Source organism: Panthera pardus, unplaced genomic scaffold (assembly GCF_024362965.1).
Source record: "Panthera pardus isolate Hobbes unplaced genomic scaffold, ASM2436296v1 HiC_scaffold_15, whole genome shotgun sequence".
NCBI lineage: Eukaryota > Metazoa > Chordata > Mammalia > Carnivora > Felidae > Panthera > Panthera pardus.
Genome location: NW_026526710.1, coordinates 64,877,384 through 64,899,703, shown reverse-complemented (window position 1 = coordinate 64,899,703; position 22,320 = coordinate 64,877,384). Strand labels below are relative to the sequence as shown.

Sequence of the window (22,320 nt, the reverse complement as noted above, 5' to 3'; positions counted from 1 at the left end):
TTGAAACATTATATCTAATGAAAGCAGTCACAGAAAAGGTGCTTGGGTGGCTCAGTGGATTAAATGTCCAACTCTTGATTTCAGCTCAGGTCATAATCTCACAATTCGTGACACTGAGATGTGCGTCAGGCTCTGTGCTGACAGTGCAGAGCCTACTTGGGATTCTCTCTCTCCCCCTCTCTCTGCCTCTCCCCTGCTCATGCATGCATGCTTTCTCTCTCTCAAAATAAACGTTTTAAAAAAAGACAGAAAGAAGTCACAGAAGACCACACTATTCGAATTCATTTATACAAAATGTTCTGAATAGGCAAATCTATAGAGAAAGTAAATTAATGGTTGTTTAGGGCTGAGAGAAATGGGGGATTGAGAAATGATAACTAAAGGGTGCAGGGCTTCTTTGTAGACTGATGAAAATGCTCAAAAATTGATTGTGATGATGGCTGCATAACTATGTGGATATATTTTTAAAAATCACTGAACTGTACAATTTAAATGGACGAATTACATGGTATGTGAATTATATCTCAATATCTTAATAAAGCTATTTATTAAGATATTATCTTAATATCTTAAAATAGCTATTTAATAAAGCTATTAAAAAACCTGACTGCCCAGATAGTGGGATTAAGCCTGGCATCAGCCTTCCGGTGCTGGGTGTGGAGTCTGCTTAAGATTCTCTCTCCCTCTTCCGTTGCCCTTACCCCCCTCGTTCTTCCCGCACATGTGCTCTCTCTCAAAAACAAAACAAAACGGAACAAAACAAAACAAGACATCTTACTTTTGAGAGCAAAACAACAAGGCCACTTAGAACTCAAACATTTGCTTCATTTAAACCTTGTAAAATGACATTTCATTACATCAGATTTTCATGAATGAAAGAGGACTATAATGTCATGAAAGATGAAGGGGGAAAAAATCAACATCTTAGGAGAAAAGAAACTTCACAATTTAGCTCTAGCTTCTTGATTTATAAAATGAAAGAATGGCTCTCCAAACTCATGTTTTCCTCATTTTAATTAAAAAGAGAAAAATGTGTTTGTGTGTGTGTATGTATGTTTGGGGGGATAGGGAGAGGTGTATTCCCAATGTGTGGGTCCTCCTTCCAGAGGTTCATGTTATTTGCATATAACTGACCCCAGTAATATCATCTCTGGTGAGAATCAATAAATCTAAACAGCATTTATACAGATCCTCTAGTTATCACTGCCTAAAAAATTAGTAAATTAAGAACATGCCAATAGTTAGACTTAGGGTATATTTGTATGTCCTTCTTTCTAGCTAATAAGATTCTTTTGAAGAACAATAATATGCTTGGTAAACAGAAATCATTCTTTTAAAATCTTAAACAGTTAATATGATAAAAACAGGATATTGTTTTTTACTCCACTAAAATGTCCCACAAGACTGTTATTTATTGTTCACAGCAAAAGCCTTAGATTACTTTGAATATCTATCCATTGACAGTGGTTTATCAAGTGATGATATATCTCATACCTTAGGAGCTTTTCAAGAGCCATTTGTACTAAAACAGAGATGTTACACTTATTTGACAATCCTAAAAAAAATTACTTTAATTGTAGGAGTCTACATTTTTTTAAGCTCAAATGTTTTAAAATGACCCTATATCAAATAAACTCATAACTCTTGTCTGACACATAGTATATAATTAACACATAGTTCCCTGTCCATTTGCTGCAAATTATTCAAGTAACCCAGAGATTTCCAAGTCAAGATGGATGAGTAAGTATACATGAACACTTTTTTCTCTCTGCTATAAGCACATACAAAGGGTAGAACAATTATTAAAGATATATATCCCTTAAGCCAATCATAAAATTCACATAGAAATACAAAGAGTGGTCAATAGTCAATCCTGAGAAAGGACAAAGTTGAAAAACTCATACTTCCCAACTTCAAAACTTACCACAAAGCTAGAGTAATCAAGTCAGAGTAGTACTGTCATAAGGATTATATACGTATGTGTGTGTATGTGTGTGTGTGTGTGTGTGTACATATACGTATATATATATATATATGTACGTGTGTATATGTATATATGTGTGTATATATACACATATATACATATATGTATGTATATATATGTACATATGTATAATTGTGTGTGTGTGTGTATATATATATGTATGTATATATGTATATAAACACAGATATAGCACAGAAATAAGCCTTTACGTTCAAGGTCAACTGAATTTCACCAAAGGTGTCAAGATAATTCATAAGAGAAAACACAGTCTTTTCAACAAATGGTTGCCAGAACTGGATATTCCAATTCAAAAGAATAAAGCTGGATCCCTTCCTTATACCATAAACACAAATTAACTCAAAATGGAGCACAGACCTAAAATAAAGAGCTAAAACTATAAAATACTTAGAAGAAAACATAGAAGTAAATCTTCATGACTTTGGATTAGGTAATAGTTTCTTAGATAAGACGCTGAAGGCAAAAGCTACCAAAGAATAGATAAGTTGAACTACATCAAAATTAAAACCTTTCATGCTGCAAGTCATATCACCAAGAAAGTGAAATGAAGAACAAGCCAAAGAATTGAAGAAAATATACACAAATCATGTATCTTATAAGGGACTGATACCCAAAATATATAAAGAACTCTTATAACCCAGTAACAAAATGACAAAGAACCCAATTTAAAAATGGGCCAAAGATCTGAATAGATATTTCTCCAGAGAAGATATACAAATGGCCAATAAACACATGAAAAGATGTTCAATATTATTATCAATTAGGGCAAATCAAAACCACAATGAGATACTACTTCACATCCACTAAGATGGCTAAAATAGATAACAAGTGTTGATGAGAATACAGAGAAATTAAAACTCTCATATATACATTGCTGATGGAAATGTAAGATGGCATGGCAACTTGGGAAATAGTCTGTCAATCCATCCAAAAACGCTGAACATAGTTACCTTATAATCCAGCAATTCTACTCCTAGGTATATATCCAAGAAACTGAAAACATACATCTACCTAAAAACCTGTACGTGAATGTTCAGAGCAACATTATTCGCAATAGCCAAAAAATGGAAATAATCCATGTGTCCATCAACTGATGATGGATAAACAAAATCTACAGTGGAGAGCAGGGACTAAAGACAGGAGGTACTTGGGTACCAAGATCAAAAAAAGAAGGTGTAGAGGTTAGTAATTTAACTTCTTAGAATAATAAGGAAAGATACAATAGCCAGGCTCTCTGAGGTCTACAACTGGGCACTTGCCCATAAACCAAGTGCTGGTAAAATACTCTGACAGCTAATTCAGAAATGCACCTAGGAATAAAATTCTTGCCCATGGCAGAGATAAGCAACAGAAACCTATGCAATAGGAATTAGGCCCTGAGCATACCTGGGGATTGGAACTCAATTTCCTCATGGGACAAAATTCCTCTACCTCCTAAATATAAGAATTGGTTCTGAGATGTGGATCCCAGGGTGCCAGACTAAGGCAAAACTGCCCTATAGGGAGAAGCAATAACAGGGAGGAAAAAAAATAAAAAGAATTAATTCTCTCAAGACAAATTTGCCAACCAATATAAAATAGACTGCTAAGCATACGAGGAAATCCAACACCACTTAAAAATAACAATAAAGCACAAATAACTAAAATTCCTTGTGAAGAAACTGGAAAATGCAAGTGAAGATAATTCCACCTCCCAGAGACAATTCCTGGTAAGACATTGTACACACCATTGACTTGTGGGTATATATATAAACGAATACAAATATCCTATGTAATGTTTAACAGATCATATTCTATGTATTGTTTAACAACTGACATTTCCACATCATAAATATCCTATCAATAAATGTATTTCAATATTTTATTGTTCTATTCTATTCCATTGTTCTAACAGATCAATACTATAAATGGTTCTCTACTGTCATGACTTAACATTACTGTTAAATTATTGGAAATTACTGTTAATTTCAGAAGGTGTGATAAATAGCATTGTGATTATGTCTTTTAGAAATATTTATCAATTAGCAATTCGTACGAGAGTATTTTATGAGTGAACTGAAAGAATATTTGGAAATGGCTTTAAATTACTAGAGAAAAAAAAGTAAAGTGGTAAGCACAATAAAGGTTGATAGAATGCTGATAATTGTTGAAGCTGGATGAGGGGTACATGAAGGTTTCTTATTTTCACTCTACTTGATAATATTTAGAAATTTCATTATAAAAAAAAGTTTCATTATATAGATCCCTATATCCTTTAACTGAAAATGAGATATTGGGTTTGTTGTTGTGAGGCAAACAAGCAATTCCATTTCTGTATACACTATTTGACTACATTATTTGTATGTTCAGGAATTTCCTGGAAATAAGTGATGAGTTATACAGTTAATTCCACTAATTTACAATAGCCAACAATGAAGATGCTTAGGATGACTGTACAAAATCTGAAATTAAAAATATATTTAGCCTTTCTAATTCCAACTTTCTTTCAAAAAGAGTGTTTTATGTTATAAACCAACATTGAAATGGGTTGAATAGGTAATAAATGATAAACACTTCAGGCTTAATATGTAAAACAATATAATATATATCATAATAAACAATAGATAAATGTTCATTTAATGCACAAAATTACATTTAATAACCTGGTATTGAAGAATTTTTCATTTCTCAGGTTCTTAATTTGAAAAGCTATTTATTTTAGAATTCCCCTCCATACAATCCTGAAGATTGGCTAAGATAAAATTCTAGGTCTGAGTTTTACATACTTTATAAATCAAAGGAATACAAATTTGGAGATTTCGCTCAATATTTTCAAGAGCTTGTGTATTACTGTAAAACAAATTTATTAATAAACAAATTTATTAATAAATAATAGGGCATGAATGCAACCATAAAACTCAATAGGCAATAACATCAATAAATGCCCCAGGAAATATGTTTTATACGCAAATATCACTTCTGATTGTTTAATACGTAAAAGACATTTTTCTACTGCCCCCACCTCCATCTCAATTCTTTTAACAATAGAGCTTTCTAAGTCTAAAATATTTGAGTAAGACTGTAACTAACCTTTATATATGCACTTGGGTAGATCTTATGAACAGCATCTCCAGGTGCACGGCCCGCTTCTCTGTCTAAGTAGTAACTCTGCACAAAGACTGCATGGTCGCTAAGGCACCTGACCCAAACATCACCTTCACCTTTACATTCCAGCTGCACACCTTTGCCTATGTGCAACCTTAGGAAGAAAAAGGGAATCACATTTTGTTTGGATAAGTATTTAAAAATAAGTTTTGGTTCAGATTATATTGCACACCCAATATTAAAAAAAAATTTTAAATAAAAGACATTATATTACACCATAACTGAAAGCCATTATTAACATTCTTGTGTATTTCCTTTTTTAAAATATCTTATTCATATAAAATAACGATGAGCATATACATAATGTTTACTACCTGCCGAATACTTAACATAAATCCTCACTTAACCTTTACAATTCAGTAAGGTAGATACCATTAAACCCATTTTATAAATGTTGAAACTAAAGCTTATAAAAGCATATAGTTACACTGTCCAAGTCAACAGCTTCTAGCTACATGTGACTATTTAAATTAAACTAATTATAAAATTCAGTTAATCATATGAACCATATTCTAACTGCTCAATAGCTATGTTTTAATGTAGGCAGTGGCTACTGCAGTGAACAGCACAGATATAAACTATCTTCTTCATTACAGATAATTCTATTAGCATCAGCTTAGAGAGTAATTCACCAAAGTCACATAGCTAGTGATAGAACCATGAGTACATACTTATGCACATATATACTTCCTTAAAGAGTTGAGATCATAAAGTGCCTAAAACTATTATATTTTCCTATAATATTTCATCTTAAGCATTTACATTTGATACATAAACCTTTAATTAACATTTTAATGACTACATAAAAAATGAAAGTTCATCAAAATTTACTTAAGCATTACCCTTTATCATTTTTCCAACATTATAAATAATATTTACAAAAACATCCTCATTTTACATTACTTCCTCTCAACAGATTTGTAGAAATAATATATGATCAGAGGAAATAAAAATTAGTTTTCAAAGTGGATACCAAAAGGTCTAGTTTACTATTCAAAACATAGAAACGTCATTAACTTAAACAAGAATTTTTATTATATCTTAAATAACAAACATCCACAATTATACTGCAGTGCTTACAAATTTTCTGACTTTTTAAGATGATCTTTACTTTTTTGTCTATATTCAAAATCTTGTAAGTCTACATTGAAAAACAGAACTTAGAATACATGACAATGGGGGCGCCTGGGTCGCTCAGTCGGTTAAGCGTTCGACTTCGGCTCAGGTCGTGATCTCACGGCTCCTGAGTTTGAGCCCCACAGAGCCCTGTCTCCCTCTCTCTCTGCCCCCCCCCCCGCTCTCTCTCTCAAAAAGTAAATAAACATTAAAAAAATTTTGAAGAATAAATGACAATGTACTATATTCAATTTTTAAAATAACTATACAGTCAACAATACCTTGCTCTTTCAATGGCTTCTGTCCTGTGGACATTCGAGAGTTGACCCAAGCAAAAGCGATCTCCTCCAGAAGGGTCCACATATCCATCAACAGTAACAATAGGGCAGCTTGAAGGAACCTTAAATGTCTCTCCAACTTGAACATCCATTTCAAAGTAAGCGATGGAACACCAATACTCAGGAGCTACAGAGGATAAACAAGAGAACACCTACCCATGTAAGATACAAAGCATTCACTTTCACTTAAGACAAAGCTTTTCCTAAAAGAAAGGGTGAAGGGAAGAGACAGGCATTTGAAAAGCACCCAAAAGAATTTGATGAAAATGACAATGTATTAAAAAGTAGGCACTTCCAAGGCACCTGGGGGGGCTCTGACGGTTAAACACCTGACTTCAGCTCAGGACATGATCTCACAGTTTGTGTGTCAGGTTCTGCACTGACAGCTCAGAGCCTGAGCCTACTTGGGATTCTGTATCCCCCTCTGTCTCTCTGCCCCTCCCCTGCTTGTGCTTGCTCTCTCAAAAATAAACAAACATTAAAAAAAAAAAAGTAGACACTTCCATGTCTTCCATTTTTCAGCTCAGTGCCTAGCATTCTTGAAACTGTAGTCATTTTTAAAATCTGGACATTGGTTCTTACCTCAAAGGACACAGCCAACTAGGAATTTAAAGAATGGAAGTAATTAGAATCTAAAATAAATTATTTTATCATAGTGTTTCATTTGGCTGCATATATTTTCTACATAGTCTAACTTGTATTTTTTTAAAACACACTGACTCTAAGACATATTCCAGGGAAGTGTTCTTAAGTAACATCAATTTATGGCATATTTGTATAGATCCCTAATTGAGAGGGCATAAGCAAGTCAGCCGTCCCAGACTAGAGTCAAGGTTAATCACATTCCACTACACAGTTGCTCTGGATAGGAATTCTCAACTGTCTCTTGATTGAAAGGTCGTTTTTGGTGAAGTCAATTGATGTTAACTACTACAATTTTAACTCTGAAGATGTATTCAGTGTATTCATTTAAGCAACGATAAATGATTTAAAATAATTTTAAATGGGATTGGGAAAAAAGGCACTACTTGGTTTGATTTGCAAATATAGTTGATCAAGTATTTCTAATTTTTGTTTGAATACAATTATTAGAGACAACATAAATGGAAATTATTTGGTTTTCCTTTAACTAACAATTTATAGGGTATCTAGGAATTATTCTAATTTTTTTTAATGCTTATTTATTTTTGAGAGAGACAGAGACAGAGACAGAGTGCAAGCAGGGGAGGGGCAGAGAAAGAGGGAGACACAGAACCTGAAACAGGCTCCAGGCTCCGGGCTGTCAGCACAGAGCCCTACATGGGGCTCAAACTCACGAAACCTGAGATCATGACCTGAGCTGAAGTCAGACGCTTAACTGACTGAGCCACCCAGGCACCCCTCTAGAAATTATTCTAGGCATGGCATACAACGGCAATAAACAGGACCGCTACTGTCCCTAATCTCATGGAAATGCAGAGGCAAATAAGGAGATAAATGAGTAAGATGACTCAGGTAATGATAAATACTGTAAAGAAAATAAAATGGGGTGTGGAACAGAAGATGATTGGAAAGAATCCTTCAGGCTAGAGGGCAGGGGTACATCCTATCTGAAAAGATAAACTTTGAAAGACCACGTATTTATGTAAAGACTGTGAGCAGAACACTTCAAGAAGAAAGCAAATGATGTGCTCGCTTCAGCAGCACATATACTAAGAAGAAAGCAAATGCAAAGGCCCTGGAATAAAAAAGGATTTGACTTATTTAAGGGGGAAAAGGCCACTGCCACTTACTAGAGAATGAAAGCTTTCTTTAAAAAAAAAAATTTTTTTTTAACATTTATTCATTTTTGAGAGACAGAGAGAGACAGAGCATGAGCAGGGAAGGGGCAGAGAGAGGGAGACACAGAATCCGAAGCAGGCTCCAGGCTCCAAGCTGTCAGCACAGAGCCCAACACAGGGCTTGAACTCATGAACTGTGAGATCATGATCTGAGCCGAAGTCGGATGCTCAACCAACTAAGTCACCCAGGTGCCCCTGAAAGCTTTCTGCTGATAAACCAATTATTGATCCGCTTCTCAATGCCCTTTATGAACTCTGACTCATCTAAAATTTGCAGCAATAAAACTTTCAACAATCTATAAAGATACTTGGAATGACAAAACAATAGATCTTCTCAAACTCCCAAAATATCTTAAAATGAAGTATGACAGACATTTCAAATATATTTTCAAAAATCTTGTAAAATCTATGTATCTAATTGCTTTTCAAATGTTGTCAAGGGGGTGCCTAGGTGGCTCAGTAGGACTGAGCGTCCAACTTCGGCTCAGGTCATGATCTCGCGGTTCCTGGGTTTGAGCCCCATGTCGGGCTCAGCTCAGAGCCTGGAGCCTGCTTCGGATTCTGTGTGTCTCTCTCTCTCCCTGCCCCTCCCCCCCTCTCACTCTGTCTCTCTGTCTTTCAAAAATAAACATTTAAAACAAAAAACAAAAAAACAAAAATGCTGTCAAGGAAGAAAGTACTTTTCAACTAAGAATTAATAAAACAGACCACATGAAGATGGTGATTCAAAAACTTAACTTGAAATGTTTTGCCACACAGATCAAATCAACTAATCACAAATACTTAAATTTCTTTAAATATGTTTGGTTATCATTAAACTTGAAAAGTAGTGATACAGTGAAGTCCCCTCTTAAAAAAACAGTTTGAAATATTTATGAAGTTATTCTTTATAGGAAACATTCCATTATGCTATGAACCAAAAGCCTCAGCAAACGTAACTGGCAGGTATATTGGTTGAAGCTAAAACTAAAGAGGTTGTGTTAAGATAAGTTAACAACTACCCAATGTTTTGGAAGCAAAAAAAAACAGTAACAGCACTTAAAAGAGGTCTTTACACAGTCCACACAGTAAATTCTGTTACAAACAATGCCCAGAAGTCATGAATGTCTATAATGCTCAGTAAAAAATAAGGCGGAAGGACATGCATTTCCTAGTTCATACTGAAGAACACTATCCAGAAGTAAAGTTTCATGGTGAGCAACCTTTTTCCATGAGAGTCAATTTACGGGAGAAAAAGAGAATTGTATAATCTCCATGTTTAAATAAGAAAAAAGATACTTTTATCATCATGAACTGTAATATCTGCAACTGTACTTAAACCTTATTTTATTTCCCAGTTGCCAAAGGGGTTTTCATTTACCTAATTATCTCAGATACCACACAGCAATGATGGTTACATAAAGCTGCATATCTGAATAGGTTTAGTATGAGTTGATCTCCTGCTACTGGGAAGAAGTATTTTAAGAAACTTGAAGTAAACAGAAACTGGCATCAGAACTGCACACCATTGATCAGGGAAGAAAAACGACGATCTGTTAAGAGATTATTAAGGCCTAAGAAAGGAGGAAGGAGGTTACCATCTAGGAGGACAGAGAGAACCAGAGGTAATCTAAGAGGGTTCCAGAGAACTTGGCAGTCCTGGGATACAGTATATAATGTGGAAAACTTTCCACTCTCAATTTGCTAATTGAGTAATAAACAGGAGTAAGGAATAAGAAGCACTCATTAAGACTTTTTAGATCCTGGGGCGCCTGGGTGGCTCACCTGGTTAAGCATCCAACTCTGGATTTTGACTCAGGTCATAATCTTATGGTTTGCGAGTTCAGGCCCCACATTCAGCTCTGTGCTAACAGTGCAGAGCCTACTTAGGATTCTCTCTTTCTCTGCCCTTCCCCTGCTTGTGCTCACACTCTCTCTCTCTTTCAAAATAAATAAACTTAAAAAAAAAAAAAAAAAAAGACTTTCTAGATCTCTCTTTGCTCTTTTGCTCCAAGGATCAAATGCCATATAAGTGATAAGCCTGCAGCTTCTCAAAACTAGTATTAACAGCAGGATGCAATTAGAGAGAACATTCTTAATATCCCAACAACACCTACCAAGATGGAGTGGGATTATTAACGTGCTTGCTCATTTGATACTTTTAGCTCCTTGTTGCTGAACTAGTGAAGTTGAGCTGGTCTCATGAAGCCTATGGACTGCTCATTACTGGCCAGAGAAAAGGTTTTTATTTATTTATTTTTTAATGTTTACTTATTCTTTGGAGGGGGGGAGGGCAGAGAGAGAGAGAGATGGAGACAGAATCCAAAGCAGGCTCCAGGCTCTGAGCTGTCAGCACAGAGCCCAACGTAGGGCTCAAACCCACAAACTGTGAGATCATGACATGAGCCAAAGTTGGACGCTTAACCAACCGAGCCACCCAGGCGAGAGAAAAGGTTTTTAAAAGACTGAGTTAGCAACCTGAATTTTTTTTTTTACAATATAAGAACTTAGCTAAATATTTTTTATAATGGAGAAATGTATTATAAAGCACAGTTTATCAAATAAATGTTATTCAATTACACTGGGAAATATAAGTCTCCAAGGCATTATCTTCAATTTCTGACAGCAAGTAATTCAAGAAGTTAAAAACTTGGTTAAAGTGCCCAAGAGACTCATTATGAATTATTTATTTTATTATTTAGATCTGAATGAGATGCCCTAGGAGAATCTTTTATCTACACGTAAAGACTCTCTCTTGAATGGTAGAGAGTTCCAAACTACTAAAATATAACCTGAATTTGGAAATCTGTCAATTTTGAATCCATTTGTGAATTACCAAAACAACTTCAAAGACACTGAGGAAACTCACTTTAATTTGCAATTAATATTTAATTGGATGAATATTAAAGAAAAAGCTTTTGTTTTAAGAAAAAGCAAAAACAAAGTTAATCCATAAAAAAGAAATAAAATGACTAACCTTGCCCAAAATTTTTTTCGACTTAGTTATCAAAGTCAAAGCATAAAAATTATCAAGTATATGGCCTACCTGAAATCCTTAATACCAAGGTAATGACCAATACTAATTATTTTCATTTTCTACAATTTATATTACATCTATGTCTGAAAGCATGTATGTAACTGTCCTCAAAAATCATTTCGCAGGGCTCCTGGGTGGCTCAGTTGGTTAAGTGTCCAACTTTGGCTCAGGTCACAATCTCACAGCTCATGAGTTCAAGCCCAGTGTCGGGCTCTGTGCTGACAGTTCAGGGCCTGGAGCCTGCTTCGGATTCTTGTCTCCCTTGCTCTCTGCCCCTCCCCAGCTCGTACTCTCTCTCAAAATTAAACATTAAAAAATGTTTTAATAAAGAAAAATCATTTCTTAAAAAGATACACTATATTTATTATTGAGGATTTTTAATTATTTCAAATATTTTATATATTCAGAGGTATCTGCTTATTTTCCCTCTTAAAGGTCCTAAGTCTGGGGTAGAACATTTTAGCATTTCTTAGTCAGACCTTAAGGGGCCACATTAACCACACACCTAAAACAAGTATTACTTTGCTTTCTTTTCTTTTTTTTTCCAAATGTTATTTTTGAGAGACAGAGACAGAGACAGAGAGAGAGAGAGAGAGACGGCATGAGTGGGGTAGGGGCAGAGAGAGGGAGACACAGAATCTGAAGCAAGCTCCAGGCTCTGACCTGCCAAGCGCAGAGCCCAATGCAGGGCTCAAACCCACCAACCGTGAGATCATGACCTGAGCTGAAGTTGGACGCTCAACCAACTGAGCCACCCAGGCGCCCCACTTTGCTTTCTTTTCTATTCGTTCATGAATCAAGGATAAGAAGTGAACTACCAACTGTAATTTAGTAGAATTAAAAGTACTAGGTAGCAGAGGACACAGGGATTAGGAAAGGCTTCCCAAAAGTGGTGTACTCCAGCTGGATCTTTACAAAGAGTTTGCACAGGGGCACCTGGGAGGCTCAGGGTGTTGAGCATCTGACTCTTGATTGCGGCTCAGGTCATGATCTCACGGTTCATGGGAATGAGCCCCGCACTGGGCTACGTGCTAACAACTCGGAGCCTACTTGGGATTTTCTCTCTCCCTTGCTCTCTGCCCCTCCCTGACTCATGCTCTGTCTCTCTAAATACATACATACATACATACACACATACATACATACATACATACATACATACATACATACATACATAAAAGGAATTTGCCACACACATTTAGGAGCTTAGGAGTATGTGGGTAGGCATCAAGATGGTCCCCAAGGATTCTCACCTCCTGATATTCATATCCGTGTGTTACCCCCTCCTCACAAAATAGGACTTTACAGAAATTATGACATGACTTTTGATCCTCTTTTTTAAATTTTCTTTCTTTATTTATTTTGAGAGAGAGGGTGTGTGTGTGAACAGTGTAGGGCCAGAGAAAGGGGAGAGAGAGAATCTCAAGCAGGCTCCACACTGTCAGCACAGAACCCGACGTGGGGCTCAAACTCAAGGACTGTGCGATCATGACCTGAGCTAAAATCAAGAGTCATACATTTAACCAACTGAGCCACCCAGGTGCCTCTGATAAGTCTTAAAAGACCCTGAGGCTCTGTCTTGCCTTCTCTTGATCACTTACTCTGAGGGAAGCTGGCTATCGTGTGAAGACACTTGAGAAGCTCCATGCAGAGAAAGTGGAGCTTACTGCTTACAATAACATTAACTTGCCAGCTACATGGGTAAACCACTTGGAAAGTGAATCTTCCAGCCCCAGAAAATCCTTCTGATGATAGCAGCCCAAGCCAACAACCTGACTGCAACCTCATGCGACTTTAAGCCAAAGAAACCAACCAAACCACTCCCAGATCCCTGGCCCACAGAAACTAAGTATAATAAATGGTTATTACTGTTTAACTAGTTAAGTTCGGGGAGTAGTCTGTTGCAGAACACAGGTAACTAATATAGTGCACAAGACATAAGACAAAGAAGAAGCACAGAGGAATGATACCTGGGCAAGCTTGAGTATGTGCTTCAGGATGGTTAAAGCATAAAGAGACAAGGCTAGAAAAGTACACATGGAACAGGATCAGAGTCTATTTTCTGCCCAGCAAAGGAATTTCAACTTCATCCTTTTGGCCAAGCAATGATCAGGAAATTAATGCAAGTTCTTCAGCAGAGAAATAACTGGATTCAAATTTTAAAAGAAATACTGAATAAGAGTAGAGAGTAAACCATGACTACAAGCCCTCCCAACAGGGCAACCAGTTAAAATATTCTCTTAATACTGTAATAGGAGTAATGAAGATAACAGTTGTCAGGTAAAACTCCTCTGGGGCCTCTAAGTATTCATAGTCAAAGAGTTCACAGCCCTCTGCATTCCAACCAGCTGACTCCACTACAGGTGTATGTGCATAGCTGATCCTCTCCCACAACCACTTGGACAGAGACCTTTCAGAATAATTCTTACCATTAAGTCATTTCCTAGTCTACTCAAGACAGAAGTTTTAATACCAGTGTGGGGTGTTCCAGATGTGTATCCTCATAACTAGTTAATGTTATTCCCTAACCACCAGGAACTGTTAGACCTCAACATCAGTTGCATCATGAGAATGAAGGAAATCTATCAGGAAACCAAAAGCAATTGCTGAATCCAAATTGAGCCCAAATAACCAGCCACCATTTCTAACCCCACCTCACCATCCCATCCAGAGTAGGTCTTTCTTCTGAGCTCTGGTTACCCTCCCTCCTGCAGACCACCTTCCACTTAGCCATATGGACACTGAGGCTCCCCAAAATGCCAGGCATCACTAATGACTCTCAATGACTAATGACTTTCTGCTTCGTTGAAGCCAGAAAAAATTCTCATTCTTAAGACTCTAGATTTTCCCCTCTTATCCCAACATATTTATTCACAACAAATTAAGATTCTGATATAATGATTTCATTCATATAATTTTAAAAACAAGTAAAACCAATCTACTAGATGGTCTAAGGATGCATTCATCAGTTTCAAAAAACAAAAACAAAACAGTATCCACAAAAAGCAGGATAGTGCTGATTTCTGGAGATGAAGAAGAAAAGTTTTTGACTGAAACAAAATGCATGGGGTAGGAAGTTTTTTAGGAGTGCTGTCGTAGTTCTCAATCTGGGTGGTGGTTACCTAGGGGTTGGCTTTACTGTTATTCATGAGACTGTATGTATACTTGTTTTATATACTTTTCTCTAGATTTCTCAATAAAAATGTTTTAAAAAGGGAAGGCTCCTTAACCCATAAACAATGTTCAATAAATATGCAAATAACATGTAGAAAACCCACTAAAGAGGATAATTTAAGTAGTATATATGTATGGTTAAAAAGTACTTAGGCCCGGCCAGTAGCATTTTTCTTCTAATCAAAACCAATATTATTTGCCTCCTAAATCAGCAAAAAGACTATTGAACTATCATGCCTATGCTGGCAAGCATGGTGAGTAAAACTGGTTCTCATACTCTGATGTGATTTCTATAAAGCAGTTTGGCCTTTTGATTCAGAAACTCTTCAAATCTCTTAAACTGAAACATGAGAAGTGTTATAAGCTTAAAAATCTTACCCTCAATGGTTTTTTTTTAACAGCTGGAAGAAAAATTAGAACCAACATAAAAAATAACAAACCAAACACTGCTTAAGAAAATTATGTAGATCTATTTGAAGAACTATAAGTTATCCTTTAAAATGATCATTATGGTTATTGTAGTTACATTATTTTTTAAATTTTATTGGAAATACATGCTGATATATTTATATATAAAACAATTTTATAGGATTTCCTTCAAAGTAATAGGTGAGGGTATGAATGAGACCAAACTGGTCCTTAGCTGACAATGGCTGAAACTGAGGGATGAGTACAATGGGGGGTCCGGGGGGGGGGGGGGGGGGTGCTGTCTGATATTTGGTATATGTTTGAAATTCTTCATAATAAAACAAATTACTTTTAAGTAGGAAAAAAAATTAAGCGATCAATTTTATTTGCATCTTTTTAAGCTAAGAAAAACATATGAAGGGATAGAGGAAAGTAATTCAAAATGCTATGTTTATGTTAAGAAGCCTTCAGTATTTTAACTCTCTCTGCTTTTTTACTTCTATGGTTTAAAAGACATATTCAAATTTGAATTAAGGAAATCTATTCAGCTATTTACTCCTTTGAACATAATTTAATCAAAAAGTTTCTAAAAATTCCAGTTAACCAAAAATTCCTGAATCTATCTTCTAAAACAGACAGAGTGAATTATTTTTATTTCCAGCGCACATTTTAGATTTTTCCCTGGCTTTTTAAACTACATTTTTACAGCTGTTCTATATTGAAACCTAGTTTTCTTCTGCTGCATATTTATGTATTCAATGCTAAAACCAGCACTTTGGTACCTCATATTTTAGCTGAAAAAACAGTTCTTGTCTTTTATTTCAGACAGTTAAAAAGTATCAAATATAGGCAGCTTATGTGGACTCTATTGGCTACTCATGAACTGTTGATTAGCTAATGCCATAAGGAGTACTGTACTTATCTAAAAAGTTAGGTAGGTTACTGTGTAACTAGACTAAAACCTGTGTGTGTGTGTGTGTGTGTGTGTGTGTGTGTGTGTGTGTGTGTGTGTGTGTTTTAATTACTATGAAGAAAATCTAAATATAGGGAATCATTGTTGAAATACACTTACCAGGATGATTGGAAATGGGAGGCTGGAATGCAAGCTCATTGTGAACTGGCCCTGAAGAAAAGACAATAAAAATCCCAATTTTATTTATTAAAAGTTTTCCAATGCTAAAACTTTTAATAAACCTTACTTAAATATAACTATCATACCTTAGGAGTGGTTTAAAGCTTATTCAATGTCTAAAAATTTAAAAGCTTAGTTTAGATTACTTTATATAAGCAAATACTCTCAAGGTACTTTTGTGGATATTTAATAGCTAACATTTTAATGCTATGTGCCAAGTGCTGTTAAGCAATTTGCAATAACTGTACACACAAGATTTAAATTATAAATGAATTATTCATGTAAGGTGATAAGAGTGTAATTTACAATGCAATATACAACAATAATTCAAAATCTTAGGTCCGTTCTAAAAACAAACGTTTAAGGTTTATTAAATTAAGGATAAATTGAGAGGTTATTAAGCATTAAAACACTGTGCTAAACCCTTCACACGAATTATTCCATTTGCTTTTTACAACACTCCTTGAGATAGATACTATTACCCTTAAGGCTTAGTTAGTGGGGGTTATATAACCTGCCAATGGTCACACAGCCAGTTAAGGGTCCAACCTCAGCACCTTAACCACTATGCTGGGCCAGGCAGCCATAAAAAATTACATTCCCTAAGATATGGAAAATAGTAACATAATTGAAAAAAAGCAGGATACAACAATATATACATAGTATGATCCTTTCTCTCCCAATATACATACACCCGTTTATATGACTGGAAGAAAAAATACGAAAAATATTAGAAGTGGATATCTCTACGTGGTAGGACTCTAAATTTTCTTATTTACACTTTTCTGTATGTTCCAAGTTTTCTTTGGTTCTATTAATCTTATAATGGAGGAAAAGGAATTGGATACATATGAAAAATTCAGGGTCTTGATTTCACTAAGCCAAATGAACAATGTTCCTCTTCTGTCTGAAATTACAAGCTATGGTTATTAGTAGAGTATCCCTCCAAATCAAGCCTGCACAGAGTAATGATAGAGACAACACGTAAGTGTCTGCATTTTGCTGAATACTATGATGAGGGAAACCTTGAGATCTTGACACTCAAGGGATTTCAATCCACTTAGGGTGGATATACAGATATACATGAGACCTAAGAACATATACAAAGTAAACAAACAAATGAATGGAAATCAATGTGATGTTAATGAAACATTAGCAACAGAGAAATAAATTTAGTAAACATTACTCCTCTAAAACAAAGGTATGATAACAAAACTATGAAAAGTAAATAATACTGTTTTTACCAAAATGCTGAAAAGCAGTAATCATTTAATGAAACTAAATTGTAAGATGAATAAAAGATGTAAAAACATTTAAAAAACAAAACAGAAAGAAAACAAGTTCTCAAAAAGAAAAGGCCCTTAAAACAAAAACAAGAGCTTACAGTAATGTCCGGGATGGGGCGGCATAGGCGGGTGGTGCTGAAGATGGCCGTTTTGGTGGTGAGGCAAATTAGGTGTGTATGGTGCAGTCCTACTTCCAGTCCAGGTGGTAGTGCTGTCTAAAAATTAAGGCCCACATGGATTAATTTGCTTTTATAAAGTCTGCCTATTTTTTCTCAACTACTTAAAAGATTTTAAAAAGCATGTACATACTATGATGGTAAGTAGCTGGCTGACCAGTAAATCCATTCTGCTGCTGTCCTGGCTGAGGCCCTGAAGCTATCTGCAACAATCCTTCACTATGGCTGCCTGCCAGTATACTGGCAGGCTGACCTAGAGGAACAAGAAGACATTAATATGGTACATTGTGAGATGCAATCCTGCGTTTTTATACAGTAAATGAAGGACCAACTATAACTGATGATCGAAGCTATAAAGATGGGCAAAAAGTGGTACTAGTCCATGGTCTATCAAATAACAAACCCTAAAGTCATCTATGAAGGCAAACCTTAACTTGAAAAAGCTGAAAATTATTGTACCTTAAAGTAATGCCTAGCTAATTTTAGAGGCCTTTTCCTTCATTAATATTCTTCACGTGCCAGCAAAATCCCACTACGTGTCTAGCCTATCACAGTAACTTCAGAAGCACATCAGCTCATCACTGGCCATGCCATCTAGCTCTAGACCCTTCTAATTAGGACTCCAAAAGTCCAGGCTCAAGAAAATGTTGAAAACTAGAAATTCATTATCATCAGCACTGGTACTGGTAATGGCAAAATGCTATGGTTTGATAAAAGAAAAGCAGAGCAGGCAAATCTTTTAAATGGAATGTGATGGGTAAGGTGAAGTTTAGAAAAGTTCAAGCTCCACTGTTACATCAATAGAGCATTGCTAGTAAAAACAAAAACAAAAACAAAAACGAAAAACCACCGAAAAAAAAAAACAAAAAAACAAAAAAAAACACACAAAAAAAATAACCAAAAAAAAAAACCCAAAAAACAAAAAACCACAACAAACTCGAAGTCTACTTTGAAATTTTTTCATGTACTTTTAAAAACCAAAAATCATCTCTTTCCAAGAACACTACCATATTCCTCGATTTACAAGAAATTACTTACTCTTTCTATATGTAATATACCAGAAGGAGTAAGACTCCTGTGGCTTCTATTCTATTCAAAACCATTCTACAATATCGCTTACTGACCTACATTTTTTAAAAGATTTTATTGTTTTTTTTTCTTAAGTAATCTCTATCTTCAACGTGGGGCTCAAACCCACAACTCCAAGATCAAGAGTCACATGCCCCACCAACCAGGCCAGCCAAGCGACCCAATGACCTACATTTTTAAGGCCTTTTTTTTTTTTTTAAGTGGAAAATGCTTGATTTCTTTAAGCAAGCATTAATGAAGTCAATTGTTTATTCCATTTGGAAAGCAATGAAATTTCACAGTTGTTATCTATCACTGACATAGCTTCAATCTTTTCTCATCTAAATGGGAATATAATCAAGATACACAAAAGGAAATGACACCATCGATCAAAGTATCAAGGAAAAGGAACATTTTTCTCCTCTCTACAAATCACATTTCCTTAAGGCTAGGATTATAAAATTAAAAGTTAAAGAGATTATTTCAATACTCCCCAATTATTTATTTTTAAACATGATGTTTTTAGAAACCTCCCTTCCTACTCATCCCAAAAAATTTTTTCCAAGTTATCTTCAAATGTTAATGACATTTTTACTCTTGCTTTTAACAACTGTACATGTCAGATTCTTAGCTACCTTACAAAAAGTGTCCCTATATAAATGAGATTATTTTAATTTACAGATACTTAAAAAAAAAAAAAAACCTGAAGATATTCAAGTGCCAAATGAACACAGGTTGTTATCGGTACTGAATATTTCTATTACACAATTCCAAGTGTGTAAGATGAAATTAAACAATACACCTAGATAAGCTTATTTGAAAAAGTCGTCCTTTTTTTTTTTTTTTTAAGTTTATTTATTTTTGAGAGAGCACAAGTGGGGAATGGACAGAGAGAGACAAGGACAGAGAGAGAATTCCAAGCAGGCTCCACACCCCCAGTGCAGAGACCGACGCAGGGCTCAAACCCACAAACTGGGAGATCATGACTTGAGCTGAAGTCAGACGCTTAACCAACTGAGCCACCCAGGAGCCCCTGAAATAGTCTTCCAATTCCCCTATTTTGTCCAATTTCTTTTCTTTTAATCCTATCAATACACTTTTTTGAGGTCTACAGAACATTTTGAAACAAATTCTTTAAAAATCACGATTCAACTATGAAAATATATCTAAAAAATACCAAGAAAAACTATCTGCATTTCATTCATATCACTTTTCCTGGTTTTCAATAGACTTGGCTCTAGGGAATAGAACAGTTAGAATGAAGTCACTTTAGCAAGCATCAACAAAGGCATGCAAATTTAATCTCCAGATAATATCAATAAAAGTAAGTGGCTGTACTCTATCACTAATCTATGCTTGGCTGGCTGTAATGTGCTTTCTTTTATGATCCATCACTGACCACTCTGTAAACTATATTCCCAAATTGGTAAATAAAGAGTAGACAGATAATAGAAGCACTAAGTGATTAAGAGGGCCCAGGCTCTAAAGTATATGCTTAAACTATAAGATCCACTTAGAATATGCTGTCTATGGTGAGACCGTCATCTCAGGTAGCAAATCCAAAATATGTTGCTACATACATTTTGGTGAAGAGGTAAAATGAATTAAAGGGAGGATATTTGGTATACTTTACTTGTAAACTCAATTACAGAAATTAGGCCCCCATTTATTCCAAAGATCAAATTTGTATTCTGAATCTCATTTGATATTAAATAGAATAATGCTTCCTTTGGTGGCAGCTAACAAAGTATTAGTCCAGATCTATCAACAATCTACTGCTGATGTGGGCTGAGATACACTCTCCTTAGCAACCAGGTGCAAATAACACCATATACATGCCAAGACCCTGCTCTGTAATTAGTTTTAAAAAAAAAAAAAAGCAACCCCACTTGCCAAACAGCAAACCATGCAACATTTGGTGACTGTGCAAATAAACAACAATATTAAAGAACAGAATCGGGGGCGCCTGGGTGGCTCAGTCGGTTAAGCGGCCGACTTCGGCTCAGGTCATGATCTCATGGTCCGTGAGTTCGAGCCCCGCGTCGGGCTCTGTGCTGACAGCTCAGAGCCTGCAGCCTGTTTCAGATTCTGTGTCTCCCTCACTCTGACCCTCCCCCGTTCATGCTCTGTCTCTCTCTGTCTCAAAAATAAATAAACATTAAAAAAATAAAAAAATAAAAAAAGAACAGAATCATTATTGCCCTGGTCAGGCCCAAGAAAAGATAAACCTAATATCCCTCTGTCTCTATAATGTAGCAGAGAAGATGGTGTATCTCTATCACGAGAAGAGCCTTTTAGAAAAATTTGTTAAAAAAAAAAAAAGATACACAGAATTTAGCTTTATTTCAAAATTGACTAAAATACATAATGTCTATCTTAAGGGATATAAGTTATGAACAACTTTATCAAGATCCTTTTTTCTAAATTTGTACAAGGGAGACTGAAACGGCTATTATAAAGTAATATTCTGCCAGATAAAAAATAAAAACTGATTAAAGTAAAGCTTGCAATTCCATTAACAGAAATGTTTACAAACATCTTGGTCCAAAACTACTTGTTAACTACTCAAACACTTCTCTAAAACATATCTGAAAGCTCAAGACAATTCTTACTTCTGCATGTAGTAGTAGAGGTAGTACAAATTGACCATTAATTTAAATCAATATTATAATCAAAGTTATTACTTAAATTCCAAGTTGACTGTACATCAACATAAAAACACTTAAGTAGGGGAGCCTGGGTGGCTCAGTCGCTTTAGTGTCCGACTTCACCTCAAGTCACTATCTCGCAGTTTGTGAGTTCAGCTCAGGTCACAATGTCGAGGTTCATGAGTTCGAGCCCTATCAGGCTTTCTGCTGTCAGCATACAGCCCACTTCAGATCCTCTATACCCCTCTCTCTTTGCCCCTTCCCTGCCCACACTCTCTCTCAAAACTAAAACATTAAAAAAAAAATTTAAGTAAATTGCAAAATTACAAACACCATTTTTTCTAGGACCAACTGAAAGACCTTTTTAATACTTTTTTCCTATAAAAGATATCACATTACTTTTAATTTTTACTTGGAGTTTCCTCCAAGTGACTACATGTAAATATTAAATAGGGAAAATCAACTTGCTGACTACACTGGATTCTACTACTCACTTGTGGAAGCCACAGGAATGTTGGGAAAGTTGGTGGTGCTGGTAGCATTAGACTCAGATGGAGCTAACAGAGCTGGGGTGCTGTATGTCTCCGTTGAGGCACGATTACTTGGTGGATGCTGGATGGTTTGAATTGAATGACCTTCAGTGGATAATGATGGCTGCCCTTCAAAGTCATGAACATATTCATCCTTCACCAACATACTTGGTGGAGCTATATAAAAAAGTAAACACATTTAAAAATTTTATAAGCTTCTGTTACCAGAAAAAAAAATCTTGTATTGTAATAACACCTAAAATTAACTATAATGTAAATAACTCTAACTCAGAATTTTTCATAATATTTGAAAAGAATACTACTTTATCAGCAAAAACTATGCATTTAGAAATAGTGACATCAAATATATTTTACCATTCAATCTGACAGACCCCCCAGAAATCTGAAGATAGACTGTACTCCCAACAACTTCCAGCAATGATCCTGAAGAGGTATTCCTTA

The 22,320-nt window shown here is 35.5% G+C and overlaps 1 protein-coding gene across 6 annotated transcripts in view; it reads right to left on the bottom strand.

Annotated features, from left to right (window-relative positions):
- The window catches only part of SMAD4 (SMAD family member 4), a 107,189-nt gene that overhangs the window by 13,118 nt on the left and 71,751 nt on the right, over positions 1-22,320 (bottom strand). For 5 of the 6 annotated variants that reach the window (XR_002084325.2, XM_019464031.2, XM_019464029.2 and 2 more), the window contains exons 5-10: positions 21,823-22,035; positions 17,746-17,865; positions 17,535-17,651; positions 16,091-16,141; positions 6,544-6,727; positions 5,072-5,240 (exon numbers count right to left, since the gene is read on the bottom strand). Coding sequence is in view for 5 of the 6 variants with exons in the window: in XM_019464031.2 (XP_019319576.1) it covers positions 5,072-5,240; positions 6,544-6,727; positions 16,091-16,141; positions 17,535-17,651; positions 17,746-17,865; positions 21,823-22,035 (854 nt within the window). In the remaining variant the exon portion in view is untranslated. Of the gene's footprint in view, positions 1-3,397; positions 3,499-5,071; positions 5,241-6,543; positions 6,728-16,090; positions 16,142-17,534; positions 17,652-17,745; positions 17,866-21,822; positions 22,036-22,320 lie in introns of those variants that run through there. The other variant, XM_019464032.2, reaches the window with a different exon arrangement.